Source organism: Schistocerca serialis, chromosome 2 (genome assembly GCF_023864345.2).
Source record: "Schistocerca serialis cubense isolate TAMUIC-IGC-003099 chromosome 2, iqSchSeri2.2, whole genome shotgun sequence".
Classification (NCBI taxonomy): domain Eukaryota; kingdom Metazoa; phylum Arthropoda; class Insecta; order Orthoptera; family Acrididae; genus Schistocerca; species Schistocerca serialis.
This window is the reverse complement of record NC_064639.1, coordinates 494,280,875-494,298,181: the sequence shown is the minus strand read 5'-3', so window position 1 is coordinate 494,298,181 and position 17,307 is coordinate 494,280,875. Positions and strand designations below refer to the sequence as shown.

Genomic DNA, 17,307 nt, shown 5'->3' with positions numbered 1-17,307 from the left:
ATATTCCAAAAATTATATCATTTGAGTTAATTAATATCAATTTTTATTTAGCTGATGGGATGTTCATAAATCGTAATGATCACTTTCACCATGAAACTAATACTATTGCTTCATTTAAGCCTAATGTAGAGTTTGGAACACTAATAATTTATGAATCAAATCATCCTTTATTTATTCCATTTCATGATAAAATTCAGGATTAATTGTATTTCAATGGCGCTACTGTAACAGTTATTTTAGAGATGAAATGATGATTTTATTCTTTATAAATGAACAAGATTGAAAACTATTGGTATTACGCATTACCTATGAATGAGAAAACCAAAAATAGCCTGAATATTCCCAACAAGGATACAGAAATTAATATTCATATTGGTGATGGATGGTTGCATCCTAATCACACCCAGTTGTACATAAATTATTGGAGCTGATGGTACAGATTATCTAACATATGATGGAAAATCAAATAAAAAAGTGATAAACAAATATGTAGCAAAACTATTTGACTTTATAACTATAAAAAGGGAAATAATGTTTTATCTAGAAATGAGCATACTTTTATTTCTTCATGAATATTACTGAATTTAACATGATCTGTTAATGATAAACTATGTATAGAATGACATATACTAAATAATGGTAAAATAAAAAAGAAGAAAAATGAAGTACTATACCCACTGGAAATGTTGAGTGGATTTTTCAAAGATTATAAGGAGCTAATTTGGGAAGGAGACGTTTCTGTAATTTTTACATGGAGCTCAAGTGCTGGAGATGTTATACTAAGATGGTCTGAGTACGATAATGATGGTGTAAATAAAAGATACACTTCCAAAAGAGGGCAAAATTCTCATAGAAAATATGGAAATTAGGGTAACAGTTGTTAAAAATGAGTCTAATTTTGAGCTAGAGCAATGAGATAATATACTGAAAAATCCTAAAATTTCCATATCATATAGTGAACTACAAACTGTAGAAGTAGCTGGATTAGATGGTAAGAAATATTTTGAACTAGATATCACAAGTTACTATAACTCAGTGGAGTTTGATATGCCTTATTTTACGTTTTTATATTTCAAAATATGTCAATATGAAATATGACAAAAATATTTTTTAAAAATTGAATTAAATAATAACTATAACAGTATTATCAGTTATAATAACGTATTTATAAAGCAATTAGAAAGTGAACCACTCGTAAATAATACAATGACTGAGAATTAAATACAACTGAAAATCTTTAACTGCCCTTAAAATATATTTTACAATTAATTGAGATAATAAATGGATGCCCATTTGCTGTCCATCAATTATATGTAATTATTTTACGCCTCATTTGATTTTTTTTTTTTAAATCGATGAGAAATGGACATTGGGGTAGTATCTTGGACGTTTTATGTTTAGGAAGTAAAAAAATCTTCAGGATTGTTATCCATTTTTATTGTCTGTCAATTACTAAAAACTTACGCAGTTTTTGTAAGTGTGTCTCATTTGAAAAGCCAATTTTTGTATTGAAAAATGATCTGACTGTTAAAATCGGTGATAAATGCTAAAAGAAATGCCTCGTATTATATCTAAAAATGGGCAATGTTGGGAAGTGCGCCAGTATCTACATTCTTATACTACTCCTGTTGTGAGGGACGTGCCAAGTTGGCTGATGCGTGTATTTCATTATAACTAAGGAGATGTCATCTTTTTTTCCATTTTTTTGTTTTTGGAACACCTTAAATGCCTTATGAGTAGATTTCTGTGTACTGATTTTGAGTCTGCTGTTGTAACTGATTTTGAGTCTGCTATTATAGTTTATTAACTTTCCAATATGGGGTCTACCATTTCTAATATCGTGTTTCTGCGTGTGCATATCAGGAAGAGATGGCCCAGACTGGTGAGAAGACCACACTGCCAGAGTGGATCGACGAAAAATTCGTGGCTTCGTCGTTGAGAAAGGCGGAGAGTGACGATGATCTGCACGTGGAATCGATGGACATAGCCGGAGCGGACCCTAGCGGAGGTGGTTTCCACGGCGAGATACACCGTGTGGTGGCGAGGGTGCGCCACGGCAGCGGTCAGGCGAGGAAGCGGTCGATGATTGTGAAGAGTCTCAGTCGGTCAGGAGCTAGCATGGAGGCTGTGCACATAGGCGGCCTGTTTCTCAGAGAGACCCTCTTATACAAGGAGATGCTGCCCGCCGTAAGCTCTGCTCTGAAGGCCGTAGAAGGCAGCGACTGGCAGCCACTGGCTGCCAGCTGTTACCACAGCGGCTCTCTGCCCACGGAGTATCTCGTCCTGGAGGACTTGCAGGAATCGGGCTTCATGGTGGCCGAGAACGGGAAACTCCTGGATCTGGAACAGTGTTCGCTGGTTGTGAAGTGTCTGGCGCGCCTCCACGCTGCCTCTCTTTTGTTCGCAGGTCACGAGTCCCTCGCTGGTCCCACGTTCAAAACCCATCCATTGTACCTAGAGGGAGCTAAGGATTTCTTCCGGACCTACACGCACAAGGCTTTCGCAGCAGTGGGGGAAAATCTGGGAAAGCATACCGGTTATGAGAAATACGCAACAAAATACAGAGAGCTGAGTGCTGACATTTTCGACAGGGTGGAACATGCGGTGACCTCTTTGACACCGGTGCTGGTCGTTCTGCTTCACGGCGACGCGTGGAAGAACAACCTCATGTTCAGGTACAGCGGTGACCACGTGACAGACGTCAGAATCATCGATTTCCAAGTGAGTTTACAAAAACTTAAAAATACTGGAATTTGCTGACTTTTCAATAGACTGAAATGGAAACGCGGTCACAAGCGAAAAAAGCGTTAGGAGAACATTTTATTTTTTGTTCTACATTATTTTATTTCAGTAAAATGCATAACTGTGAAAAAATCAACTTAACCCTTTGTTGTCTGAACCATCAAAAACTCGTAAACTTCCCAGTGTTCTCCTGAGTAACTGCAGTAAACAGTAACAAAAATTACAGATATCTCTTTTCGGAATTTTAGTTTTATTTTCTTACCATTTTAGGAAGGTGGTACTTTTGAGTATCATCTGACCCTCCAGTGCAGTGGTCGTCAAACTTCTTGTTCAAGAGACAATACTGACGTTGTGGAGCGGCGCCTCGGCTGGCAAATCTACCAATCTTATTACACATTGATAATGTACTTAATTAATATGTTATGAGCCTCCAACAAACTATCTCTCCTAAGAGTCGTCAGGCGCATATTCTCTGGTGTTTCGGCATATGTTTGCAATTTCGCTTTTGCAATGTGTATCTGGAAAGTCCAGACGACATCTTGTGTGAACGGAAAGCGTTCTAAAAAAAATTATTTTTAAAGCGGAATTTTGCTTTTAAATTCGATAGAGCGATCTCACATTGGTCAAGAAGAGCGATATTCGTTTTATCGATATGTGTTGACGGGGACAGTAAAACACAAAGAATAATCAGTATTGTAGCAGCGACTGGAAAGCGTTGGTGCACAACAGTAGCAATCATCGCAGGCCAGGGCAGTGATGTGACTGCTGGAGTACAGACTATTCTTTGTGTTTTACTGTCCCTGTTAACACCTTTCGATAAAACGAATATCGTACGTGACTAATCTGGGATCGCTCTGTCGCATGGGAACCCAAAATTTCGCATTCCGTCGAAGCTCGGCATCGCATGAAAGTTGTTATGAGCAGTGTTTGCTTCTGGCTGACTCCAGCTGCACAGTGCGAAAACGAAATTGCGAATATCTGCTGAAATACCAGAGAAAATGCGCCTGACGACTCTTAGAAGAGACACCCTGTATTATAACGGCGCGATAAGTATCCAATGGCCTCAGGTGCGGACCCGAAATTTGTGACACTGTGATTGACAGGCGATACGCTGTTGTGTTGTCTGAGTGAGCAAATAATGGTTAATAACAATTATTGTACTTACATTTAAAAACCGTATGCAGTATGAGACACGGTCACAAACGTTTACTAAATGTTTTGAATGTCACTTTTCTTCTACTTATTGCGTTGTATTACAAAAGCCTTAATTTAACTTCTTATTCATTGCTCAAAATAATATGCAGATTAACGAATATATGTTACTTCCGTGTCCAACTCTACAGTACGCCATTGCTTTTGATTGGTACCACTGTGCACGCCTGTCAGTTGTCAGTTCTGGAGCCGGCCGGAGTGGCCGTGCTGTTCTAGGCGCTACAGTCTGGAGCCGAGCGACCGCTACGGTCGCAGGTTCGAATCCTGCCTCGGGCATGGATGTGTGTGATGTCCTTAGGTTAGTTAGGTTTAATTAGTTCTGAGTTCTAAGCGACTGATGACCTCAGAAGTTAAGTCGCATAGTGCTCAGAGCCATTTGAACCATTTTTTCAGTACTGAAAGACAAACAGTAAAATATTCCCCCTCTCACATTCACTAAACCCGCAGTCGCCACGCTACTTATCCCTCGCCCCTTAAGGAAGCGGCCTGTTTACTTAGCTCACGCCAGAATTTACCAACGTCAATTAAAACTAAACCGGTTTAAAATATTGTTGGCTCTGTAAGTATGTTTGTTTTTTACGGAGTAGGAAAATTATACCCTTAATGTTAGTTGACGGTTTTGGATTCATATTATAAATAAAATCGGCTGAGAATCGGGGGCCGCACGAGCACTTGACGCATGCAGCCCACTGTCCGCAGTTTGGCGACAACTGCACCAGTGGCTTGCCGAGCAAGAGTTCTTAGTACAGCACTTTTCCTAAGTGACGAATCCAGTAGTGCTAGAATGCACTAAGGCTACGAATCAGTGAACATTAAAATAGTAACTATACAGTTACAAATTGGCGTCAAGGAAAAATATTTTTATCTTCATTGCAGCTGAGAAATACTCCACAAAATATACATTTTGAATTTGGTCCAGATTGATATTTTTTACAACATTCCTCTATTTACTGCAACAGTGATAAAATATCACCTTTTTTTCCTAATTTTACATTCTTTAGGACTAATTACTTATTTTTTTTGCATCTATTGCTTTCTGTCTTGCAGCTAGGATGAGATTTTCACTCTGCAGCGGAGTGTGCGCTGATATGAAACTACCTGGCAGATTAAAAACGTGTGCCGGACCGAGACTCGAACTCGGGACCTTTGCCTTTCTAACGCAAGTGCTCTACCAACTGAGCTACCCAAGCACGACTCACGCCCCCTCCTCACAGCTTTATTTCTGCCAGTACCTCGTCTCCTATTCCAAACTTAGCAGAAGCTCTCCTGCGAACCTTGCAGGAGAGCTTCATATCAGCGCACACTCCGCTGCAGAGTGAAAATTTCATTCTGGAAACATCCCCTAGGCTGTGGCTAAGCCATGTCTCCGCAGTATCCTTTCTTTCAGGAGTGCTAGTTTTGCAAGGTTCGCAGGAGAGCTTTTGCTAAGCCTAAAACTGGCATAAATAGGGGGCCCTGGTCCTGCCTTAGCAGTGTGTTCGTCGCACCTGAAGATGTCGGCCAGTTGCGCTGACGAAATATTGTGGAGTTTGCACTATGACATCCGACGTCTCGCCCGAGAACCATATATACAACAAGTCCGTCGGGAAAGCCTCAAGCAACACATCCGATACCTGTACGGGGAGGAGATGGTAAAAGAAGTTAACAGTTTTGATAAACTACGGAATAAGAGGAGCAGACTGCTATGTGCCCTTACGTTTTTATTAAGATGCCGAGATCATCGAGTTATTCCGACGTTCGCTAAGGTGACGCATTTCATAACCTCTGCAGCCGCTAAAAGGATAAAAAAAATCGAGCAAGCCACGCACTGGTAAGAGAAAGGATTCACCATACTCGGCGAGAACTGGACTTCGTATCCAGAGAGCTCTTGGCACTTCATTTGAAGATATCGTCAAGACTGTCCGCTGATTCTTGGACGTGGGTTGACAGCGCTACTTGGGCGTTCTCAGACTGGAAACGACAACAAGACGCAGCACGTCAAATCGATAAGTTTCATCGCTTCAGAGACCTTTTACCACAAGAAGAGAACAACGAAGTTCGTAGACGAACTGTATACAATCTAGCGGACAAACCTTAGCCTGACGCGGCGGTATCGGTCCTGGAGAAAGGATTGAACTTCGCACCCACTCCGTGGACACCACCTGTTCTGGACGTCATTAGCTCCGTCGAACAAGGCATCCTGAAACCTCCCAGGGAATCTGCCGAGGAGATCCGGCGGGAGACTTGCCGTGCTCTGACACGAACTCAAGTGCCTAAGAACAATCTAACAGCTGCAGAGAGGTCAGTGGTTCGATCCCTACGAGAAGATCCTGATATTGTGATTTTACCAGCGGATAAGGGAAATGCGACTGTTATCCTCTCCACGTCGATGTATCTGAGCAAGATGCACCAGCTTCTGGACGACTCTGCATATCGCACCCTAACTAAGGACCCAACAGCAAAAATTCAGCGAAAAACTTTGGAGCTCCTCAAAAACAGCACGATCCCCGACGTGGTTGCTAAGAGACTACGTACACGGGCGCCCGTACCTCCCAGGCTATACGGATTGCCCAAAATTCATAAGGATAATGTGCCACTGCGGCCTATTGTGAGTAATATCGGGGCACCAACGTATAATCTCGCGAAACATCTGGCAGCGCAATTGAGCCCTTTAGTAGGAAAGTGTGAGCATCATATCCGTAACTCACAAGACTTTATTCGTCGGCTCAAGAACTTACGACTCGTACCATCAGATATACTCGTGAGTTTTGACGTAGTCTCACTTTTTACTCGAGTACCATTGCAGGAATCGTTGTTGCTCATTAGCGGGAAGCTGGATGGGGAACTGTTAGACTTATTCCAACATGTGTTCACCTCGACATACTTTTTATTTAATGGACAATACTTTGAACAGACTGACGGCGTCGCAATGGGTAGTCCCCTGTCACCCATTGTGGCTAATCTTTTCATGGAAGACTTCGAGGAGAGAGCACTCCAGACGTCGGATTTGAAAGCTACGTGTTTTTGGCGATATGTGGACGATACATTTGTTATCTGGTCTCACGGCATTGCATCGCTGAATGTTTTTTTTGAGCATCTTAACTCGCTTCATCCCAACATCAAGTTCACGATGGAGATGGAGAAAAACGGCGATCTTCCATTCCTGGACGTGTTGGTACGGAGAAAAGAAGATGGCACATTGGGTCACGCAGTGTACCGTAAACCAACGCATACGGACTTATACTTACAGGCCACCAGCTGTCACCATCCTTCTCAACGAAGTGGCGTATTGAGGACGTTGGTCCACAGAGCACGAGCCATATCAGACTGAGACCGCTTATCCAATGAGCTACTCCATCTGCGTATCGTTTTCCAACAAAATGGATATTCCGAACTCGAAATTTGCCATGCCTTACAACCGAAGCGGGTTACCCAACGTGAGGAAGTGGAAGAAGGCGAAGAACAAAGGGGAATGGTCATCTTGCCATACATCGGCGGTGTCTCTTCAAAAATAGCAAGATTATTGAAGAAGCATAAAGTTAAATGTGTTTTTCGTCCGCCGGCAAAACTCAGAGCACTCTTTGGCTCATCTAAGGACAGCCTTGGCCTAAGAAGACCCGGTGTTTACGAGATTCCTTGTAGCTGCGGCATGTCGTACATCGGACAAACTTGTCGCACTGTAGAAGAGAGATGCACTGATCATCGACGCTACACTCGTCTGGAGCAACCAGAAAAGTTTGCAGTGGCCGAGCATTGTCTCAGTACAGGCCATTCTATGAATTATCAACATACAAAAATTCTCGCATCGACCAGTTCGTACTGGGACAGTGTTATTAAGGAAGCAGTGGAAATACGTAGCTCGACGAATCTTGTAAACAGAGACACGGGCTTTCAGCTTAGTACAGCTTGGGATCCAGCACTGGCCATATTGAAGTCGCTTCGAGCAGAGAGGAATACTATTGGTCATGAGACTGACGACGATTCGCCAGCAACATAAATATTCTGTTGACAACGGGAGAAGAATCAAGGCGCCTACGTGGACGCGCAGATTTGCTTGCGGCTTCCGTCAGAGGTCGCTGGGGCGGCCGATGGCTGCGCAGAGTAACAGCGGCAGCCTCCGCGCTTGCGGCTTCCGACAGAGGTCGCTGGGGCGGCCGATGGCAGCGCAGAGCAGCGGCGGCAGCCTCCGCGCGTGCGCCGAAGTATTTGGTTCTTCATCCTGTAGGTGGCGTTACTGTCCTTCCAGCTACCAGCTGATATCGTCGCTATTGGCCATCGAATTTGGCGCCTCCACGCATGCGCACTTCCTGCCTAAAACTGGCATAAATAGGGGGCCCTGGTCCTGCCTTAGCACCAAAACCCAGGCGATCATTGTAGGCAAAACCACCCCTTCCATCCGCCTCCTTGATTTCTATCTCACCATCTATGGCCGTCCTATCGCCCTCACTCCCACCCTTAAGTACCTTGGCGTCACCCTCGACCGTCGCCTCTCCTGGACTCCCCACCTCCGGACAATCCAAGCCAAGGCACGCTCCCGCCTCAGTCTCCTCACGCTCCTCTCTGGCCGTACGTGGGGTCTGGACCCCTCCACCATCCTCCAAACCTATAAGTCCCTCGTCCGCCCTATCCTTTGTTATGCCCATCCAGCTTGGATCTTCGCCCCCCCTACCTTTTATAAATCCCTCCAAATCCTTGAACGTCATGCTCTCCGCCTCGCCTATCGCATCCGTCTCCCCTCCCCCACGCGGATCTTGTACAATCTCATCCCCTTCCCCCACCTCCTCCTTTTCCTTGAAAGGATACGGATCCTGTACACCTCCCGTAAACTCGATCCTCCTCACCCGCTCGTCTCCCCGATCCTCTCCCACCCCCACCCGCTGCCGCGCCTGTAATCGCACGTCCCACCCGGTCTCCATCTCTCCACCCTCCTTACCCTCTCCCAAGGTGGCTTCCGCCAGCTCCCCTTCCCTGGTGATGTCCTCCTCCCCTCCATCTACCCCTCCTATCAACTTTGACCCTGCCCCACCCCCCACTTCCAGTGTACTTTCCTTTGGGCACCCTCCCTCCCTTCTCTTCCCTTCCCTTCTCTTTCCTTTTTCTACGTCCCCTCCCTCCACCCCTCTTCCCCCGGGTTTCCCCTCCCCCTTCCTCCCTCCCCCCTTTCTCCCCTGCCCGTGGCATCTCTGCTCTCCCCTCTCGCTCTCCCACTCCCCTTCCTCCTCCTCCTCTCTTGGCAGGTCCCCGGACACACATAGTGAACATTCGCGCGCCGGAGATCATCGACATCAGTATCTCGTATGTGTGCTTCGTTTTGTGTTTCGTGCAGTTACGACTCCATTGTTCACATGTGTGCCATCGCCGTTCTCCATGTTTTGTGCGCCGTGTCCACAAGTGTTAGTGTTTTTATCGTCCAACGTGAACGGCTTCATGTTTATTGTTTTTTTTGTATCTCCTTTTTTTGCCCTCCGTTTTTTGTATTGTCTGTATCACCTCTACGCCATGTTATTGTTCCACTTAAGGCTGAAGAGCAGCGTAATGTGCTGCTGCCAGCCCGCCTGTATAGGTGATTAAAATTACAATAAAGGAAAAAAAACCTGCCTTAGCAGTGTGTTCGTCGCACCTGAAGATGTCGGCCAGTTGCGCTGACGAAATATTGTGGAGTTTGCACTATGACATCCGACGTCTCGCCCGAGAACCATATATACAGCTTTTGTTAAGTTTGGAAGGTAGGAGACGAGATACTGGCAGAAGTAAAGCTGTGAGGACGAGGCGTGAGTCGTGCCTGGGTAGCTCAGTTGGTAGAGCACTTGCCTGCGAAAGGCAAAGGTCCCGAGTTCGAGTCTCGATCCAGCACACAGTTTTAATCTGCCAGGAAGTTTCATATCAGCGCACACTCCGCTGCAGAGTGAATATCTCATTCTGGAAACATCCCCTAGGCTGTGGCTAAGCCATGTCTCCGCAGTATCCTTTCTTTTAGGAGTGCTAGTTCTGCAAGGTTCGCAGGAGAGCTTCTGCTAAGTTTGGAAGGTAGGAGACGAGGTACTGGCAGAAGTAAAGCTGTGAGGACGAGGCGTGAGTCGTGCTTGGGTAGCTCAGTTGGTAGGGCACTTGCCTGCGAAAGGCAAAGGTCCCGAGTTTGAGTCTCGGTCCGGCACACAGTTTTAATCTGTCTTGCAGCTCTGGGACTGATATGCTTTTCATTCATTTGTCCCATCAGTTCCTGAGTAACATTTCTCCTAAACTCTATAAGTGAAATCTTTCTATACAACCCACAAAATAGGTCATTACGAGTTAGGAATCCTGTTTGGATTTTATTCCCAACCGATGTGGTTCACAAATTCTGTCAATGTGGTTCACAAATTCCATATTAAAACACTAGACCTTTACTACAAAGGACGTTTAATGTTGATTTTAATGGCATCCTTCTGCTTTCTGGAGATTAACATTACTTCTGTTCTATAATACTTGGAAGCCAGACACCCAATTTTATTGTCCCAACAAAGTACCTCAGTTCTAGAGGATGACATCTTATAATGAAAGTAACCTCTTTTCATTTCCTCAGAAGATGAAAGGTATGATGGGGAACTTTTCCAATTTATCCTTATTATGCCACAAAAGAGAATTGTCTCTATTTTTGCCCTCCAGGTAGGAAAAAGTATGTGAAAAAGTTATTGAAGTCCTGCCCCTTGTGTTTATTCCAATACTTCTTCGAAAAACTAATCCTGACGCACAGTTTTCAAATTCACTGCCCAAAGCTGTATTTCTCCCTTGATAAAAATCAAAGGAAAGAATGTAGCTTATCAGGTCATCAGTACGCCACAGTTTGTAGCCACGTTCTGCAGGCTTCACCGCTTTGTATTACACTCCTGGAAATGGAAAAAAGAACACATTGACACCGGTGTGTCAGACCCACCATACTTGCTCCGGACACTGCGAGAGGGCTGTACAAGCAATGATCACACGCACGGCACAGCGGACACACCAGGAACCGCGGTGTTGGCCGTCGAATGGCGCTAGCTGCGCAGCATTTGTGCACCGCCGCCGTCAGTGTCAGCCAGTTTGCCGTGGCATACGGAGCTCCATCGCAGTCTTTAACACTGGTAGCATGCCGCGACAGCGTGGACGTGAACCGTATGTGCAGTTGACGGACTTTGAGCGAGGGCGTATAGTGGGCATGCGGGAGGCCGGGTGGACGTACCGCCGAATTGCTCAACACGTGGGGCGTGAGGTCTCCACAGTACATCGATGTTGTCGCCAGTGGTCGGCGGAAGGTGCACGTGCCCGTCGACCTGGGACCGGACCGCAGCGACGCACGGATGCACGCCAAGCCCGTAGGATCCTACGCAGTGCCGTAGGGGACCGCACCGCCATTTCCCAGCAAATTAGGGACACTGTTGCTCCTGGGGTATCGGCGAGGACCATTCGCAACCGTCTCCATGAAGCTGGGCTACGGTCCCGCACACCGTTAGGCCGTCTTCCGCTCACGCCCCAACATCGTACAGCCCGCCTCCAGTGGTGTCGCGACAGGCGTGAATGGAGGGACGAATGGAGACGTGTCGTCTTCAGCGATGAGAGTCGCTTCTGCCTTGGTGCCAATGATGGTCGTATGCGTGTTTGGCGCCGTGCAGGTGAGCGCCACAATCAGGACTGCATACGACCGAGGCACACAGGGCCAACACCCGGCATCATGGTGTGGGGAGCGATCTCCTACACTGGCCGTACACCACTGGTGATCGTCGAGGGGACACTGAATAGTGCACGGTACATCCAAACCGTCATCGAACCCACCGTTCTACCATTCCTAGACCGGCAAGGGAACTTGCTGTTCCAACAGGACAATGCACGTCCGCATGTATCCCGTGCCACCCAACGTGCTCTAGAAGGTGTAAGTCAACTACCCTGGCCAGCAAGATCTCCGGATCTGTCCCCCATTGAGCATGTTTGGGACTGGATGAAGCGTCGTCTCACGCGGTCTGCACGTCCAGCACGAACGCTGGTCCAACTGAGGCGCCAGGTGGAAATGGCATGGCAAGCCGTTCCACAGGACTACATCCAGCATCTCTACGATCGTCTCCATGGGAGAATAGCAGCCTGCATTGCTGCGAAAGGTGGATATACACTGTACTAGTGCCGACATTGTGCATGCTCTGTTGCCTGTGTCTATGTGCCTGTGGTTCTGTCAGTGTGATCATGTGATGTATCTGACCCCAGGAATGTGTCAATAAAGTTTCCCCTTCCTGGGACAATGAATTCAAGGTGTTCTTATTTCAATTTCCAGGAGTGTATTTCACCGAGTTTTTTCCTCTGAAGAAAATAATTGAGTTGTCTATGTCTCACCCACCTTCTGTCAGTTTTAGTCTCAGACATCGTTCTACTTCTGAAAGGATTTTCATGTAAGCAATATTTTATGTCTTTTCTCATTTTTCTACAGTTTCACGTAAAGTGATGTTGAACTCCACTGGTGCATATTCTGTCAAAAATCTTTCAAAACCGGAAGATTTTGAAACCTGCATGATTGTTAGCGTCATTTGCACGCGTATCTTTGTCTCTTTGACTAGCAAACGAGATGTAGAGGGCAGCGTAGTATTCTTAAACAACTGTTAGTCTAGGATGTGGGAAATATGTGTGTAAACAAAACAAACAAGGAACGACATTGATGGTAATTAGAAGTACCAACAGGCAACAAACTGTCAATTCATAATGATGGTACGATGGTACACATTATCATGGTAGGCCAACTAACTTTTATTGAATGCTGCACTACACGTCAGAGTCACGCAGATACAAGTCGCCATTTCTCAACTTAGTCACCAAGGCTCTGCAAACAACGGTCGTAACCTTCTACCAATCGCTCAACTCCCCGACTACAGAAATCCGCTCGTTTTCCAGTTTCTCAAGGAGCCATTCGGGAACCACTATGTGAACGTCCTCAGCGTTTGAAAGTCACTTGCCTCCCTCCTCCCGCCGCCCCCATCTCCCTCTGGCCTCCACTACCTGCAGATGTTTTTGCAGCTTTCAGAAAGAGATGGAAATCGCATGTGGAAGGTCTGGACTGCTCCGATCACACATGTCTGTAAGACTTTGGCCAAATTATTTGAACCATTTCGCTACTGCTGCACGTGATACTGCATTTGATCCATATACTACCGAGCTTTCACGGTTAATCTGTGTGTATTTTAGACGTTTTGTCAAATTCATATTGTTCCGCGTACTTATCTTTCTATCATGTTTCCAGTTGCCGCGCCATTTCACTCTCACACCGTACTGCACCTGCTATCCGAGCCGCAGCAGAATTGTCTCTGCAGGAAAGCCTGAACATATACTCTCTAGTGACAATGTGCCACTCTCGTTGCACAATGGCCTTAACGTGGGACGACATATGTAACATCCTTTATGAAGTCGCTGTGTACATCATCAAATAAGATACCACCTTGTCTGAACTAACAGAGGTATTCAATCACTGTGATGGACCACCACTCGCTGCTTATTGTAAGTGTCATTGACAGACATGTTTCAGTCGCGATTCTGCTCTTTATTGCTGTTCTTTGTAGTAAGATTGACTCTAATTGTTCCACACAGCCTCATAAGACGGAGATAACCCTTTCTATTTTGGGTCTAGGCTACTTCATTCATGCAGTCAGTATTATACATAATTTTTATGTATCATGCAGATTTTACGATTAATTATACTGTGCCCGCGATAAAATGCAAATGCAACTATCATATCTTTCCTTCAGGCACTTTTAGTGTGTGGTTGTAACATACATAAATTTCTTAAGGCTTTTGACAGTGCTGATTAGCTAGCTTGAAAATAATTTTTCACTTGGTGTTCAGCAATTCACATTTATTGACGCGTTTAGAGATTAACCCATCATCAGAGAATCTTGGCATTCTTTGTGCACATTACAATATCATGTGTGCGGTAACTGCTTCAGAGTACAATTGTATTTAAATTGATTACGTTTCACAAAAATTAATCATTAGTAATGTCGGCATTTCATATAGATTCCAAAAACAAAAAAAGGATAGTTCACCAGTTTGCCTTTATATGTTGGCATTAGTTTGGTAGTAAATCCTACCATATTACACATAATAAATCGCAATGAAAATCATGCTTAAATTCTCATTTTACCTATCTTTTCTAATAGTTGGCTAGAACAGATAAGAGATTTTTCTAATCTTCATCGCGATTAAGTAAGCAGTGACACTAAATTGCAAGTATCCCAAATGGCGTTAAAGTCGAAGGGCTTGTAACAAGCTGCGAAACAATCAACTCCTTTTTAACAATTGTTATGATATGAGCATATTTTTATTTCCTCTAACGGTATGAGGTTGTATGTAATGTCACATGTCTGCGGTTTTCGCTTCTTTCTTGTCGCGGGCTGGAAAATCGGATCTTGCACAAATTTGGAATTACCACCACGTACTCACTGCAGCACAGTTTCAGCATATCAGAACAATTTGCGCTGGTATCATTCCATGTCATTATATAATGTACAGAGCTCCTCTACAGTACATGTATTATTTTTTATTTTGACACTTTATGTTTCTGATAAGCGGTGCTTGCTTTTTAATGTGTCACCAACAGGGCAATGAATATCTGAGGTTGCCCGTCTCTAACCAGCGAAACGGGTAAAAAAATAACAATACGCATCTTGTGGCTGTGTTCTGTATATTTTATACAACGGCCACTGCGATCCCAGGAGTCGATTTTTGCATTTACTATTAAAAGCTGTGTACCTTTCGTGAAGTTATTTCTTTGTATTGTTCACAATAACGCAGGAAATGCAGTATAATAACACGTTTATCGATTTCGTAAGTGGGGTATTTAATGTGCACAGTTTTCTTCTTCATTTTTAGCTTAGATACTTGAATCTCACTACACTCAGCACGATGACCTTCCTGCCATAATTTGTACACTATCGACTTAGCGTAGTCAAGTTAGGTATTTTGCCTGTATTGCATATTGTATTGCATATAACATTTATTACTTTCAATTTCTACTTCTAGATTACGTCATAACTCTCTTTTCATTCTCATCGTCAATTAATTTTATAACGTTACCAGCAAACCGTCATGGTTGCTCATGAAGGAATTTTCCACCCCCAGTGATCTCCCACTACGACAGTAGAGGGGCTCTGCTGGTTTCAGGACAAAGACCCCATTGTTCTCCTTTGCTTTTTTAGGGTGAAATTAGTAACCTATAACTGTCACTTTAATTATGATTAATGGTCTATAAGTGTCATTATAATTAACATTAATTAAATGCGAGATGGCTACCTAATTGTGCACTTGTGCTCATGTTTGACTAGGAGTCCGAAATTGTCATAATAAAGATGATAATTTATGACCCAAAAATGACATCTCCCCTCTCCTACCAGTGCAGTGTGTTCCTATTGGTCCTTCCTACACCACCACGCCCCCTCCTCCCTTAGTGTCTCCAGGATTTATTTGGCATTCTTAATCTGTACCGCCGGCCCATGTGGCCGAGCAGTTGTAGGCGCTTCAGTCTGGAACCGCCCGACCGCCATGGTCGCAGGTGAGAATCCTGCCTCGGGTATGGATGTGTGTGATGTCCTTAGGTTAGTTAGGTTTAAGCAGGTCTAAGTCTAGGGGACTGATGACCTCAGATGTTAAGTCCCTTAGTGCTTAGAGCAATTTGAACCATTTAGATATGAAAAATAACAATGTTGTATGTTAATAAAATTTGTTTTATTTAAAAAAACTTTAAGAGTTTTCACATTAAAGTTAGGAAGTATTACTTTTCAGCACATTATTGCAAAAATGAGACACTCTGCAGAGATATTTTACTTAAACGGCAAATTTTTGCAATGCGAAAGCGTAACTACAAAAAACAGCAAATATGACATGTTAGCATCGTAAACACCTAGCTCAACATGGAGCCTGCTTGGTTTGCTTACTATACTACTACGAAACTGGGGAGTAGTAAAATCTGTCGACAGGGTTCCACACATACGGAAATTCGATCTCAGATCACGGGCGAAATTTCTATTTTTGCGTCAAGGGTAAAATAGCACATTAAAGTAACTAGAAATCAAAATACTTAAATCTCTCCTACATAGTACAAAATACATGTGGCTCACTTATTGTCACTACTAATCCAACTTTAAGGATAAGATACACTTCTAAACTAGTGACTTAAGCTATCACATAGTGAAAACTAGTGACTCTTTGATAAAATAAGATACTGAGCAGTAGTTTTAACATCTGAATGTAAAACAATTCCGTATCAATAGGAAACAAAAGATGGCGAGATTTCAACTAGCCACTTTCAACTACTTTTCAAAGACAGTCGAACACGTATGACCCCCATGCCAGGACATTAACCTTGTCTTGCATTACAAAAAAACCTATATTTTTCCATGTAGACAGTACGGAAACAAATTTTATTGCAAGAATGGCTTCTTGTTTTATGCATATTCATTTACACAACTAAAAGAACATTACTTTTTAAGTCAGAAAATTAGCTAAAGCCCATGTGTTTATAATATTATTGTATCCCATTGCTAAGGCATTAACTTCGTCTTGCAGTAAAAATCGTTTGTCATCTTCTGGTGATAATGCTTATACTGTTACACAGTGGTAATTATACGACACTTCTATATGAAATGGAGAATGGGGAAGAAAGGGAAGAGATCGTTGGAAATTAGTGGCTTCCAGGGCATTGTGGTGATGCAATGGCGGAAATTGAAAATTTGTGCCGGACGGGAACTCGAACCCGAATTTACCGCTTTTCATGAGCGTATGCCTTAAAAGTTTTTTTTTTTTTTTTTGTAAATATAGAACTCGCCATTTTATGCCGTCATCGGCTAGCTTTCTTCAGCTGTATTCAAGTTTCCTTAAGTAACTAAATTCTTCTTGTTATAAAAAGTGTATGAACGGGCCCAATTTTCCCTTTTTCCAATTGCTTCTGACGACTTTGTGCCGTCCTTGGTGCAACTGTATTTTGAAATCAATTACAGATTCACCTCCGTCGTTGATGACATAGTTTACATAGGAACATACACTGAGGTGACAAAAGTCACAGGATAGCTCCTAACATCACGACGGACCTCGAATTGCCAAGCGTAATGCGGCAACTCGACGTGGCATGGACCCAACAAGCCGTTGGAAGTCCCCTTTAGAGATATTGAGCTGTGCTGCCTCCATATCCATCCATAATGGCGAAAATGTTGCCGATGCCGGATTTTATGCACGAACTCAACTCTCGATTTTGTCTCATAAATGATATATGGGGTTCATGCCGGGTGATCTGGGTGGCCAAACCATTCACTCGAGTTGTTCAGGATGCTCTTCATATCAGTCGCGAACAGTTGTGTTTTGGTGACATGGCGGATTGTCATCCGTAAAAAT

The 17,307-nt window shown here is 43.9% G+C and overlaps 1 protein-coding gene across 1 annotated transcript in view; it reads left to right on the top strand.

Annotated features, from left to right (window-relative positions):
* The window catches only part of LOC126455619 (uncharacterized), a 74,364-nt gene that overhangs the window by 43,362 nt on the left and 13,695 nt on the right, over positions 1-17,307 (top strand). Inside the window, exon 2 of the mRNA XM_050091381.1 lies at positions 1,864-2,721. Within this exon, the coding sequence (XP_049947338.1) occupies positions 1,870-2,721 (852 nt within the window). The 5' untranslated portion in view covers positions 1,864-1,869. The remainder of the gene's footprint in view (positions 1-1,863; positions 2,722-17,307) is intronic.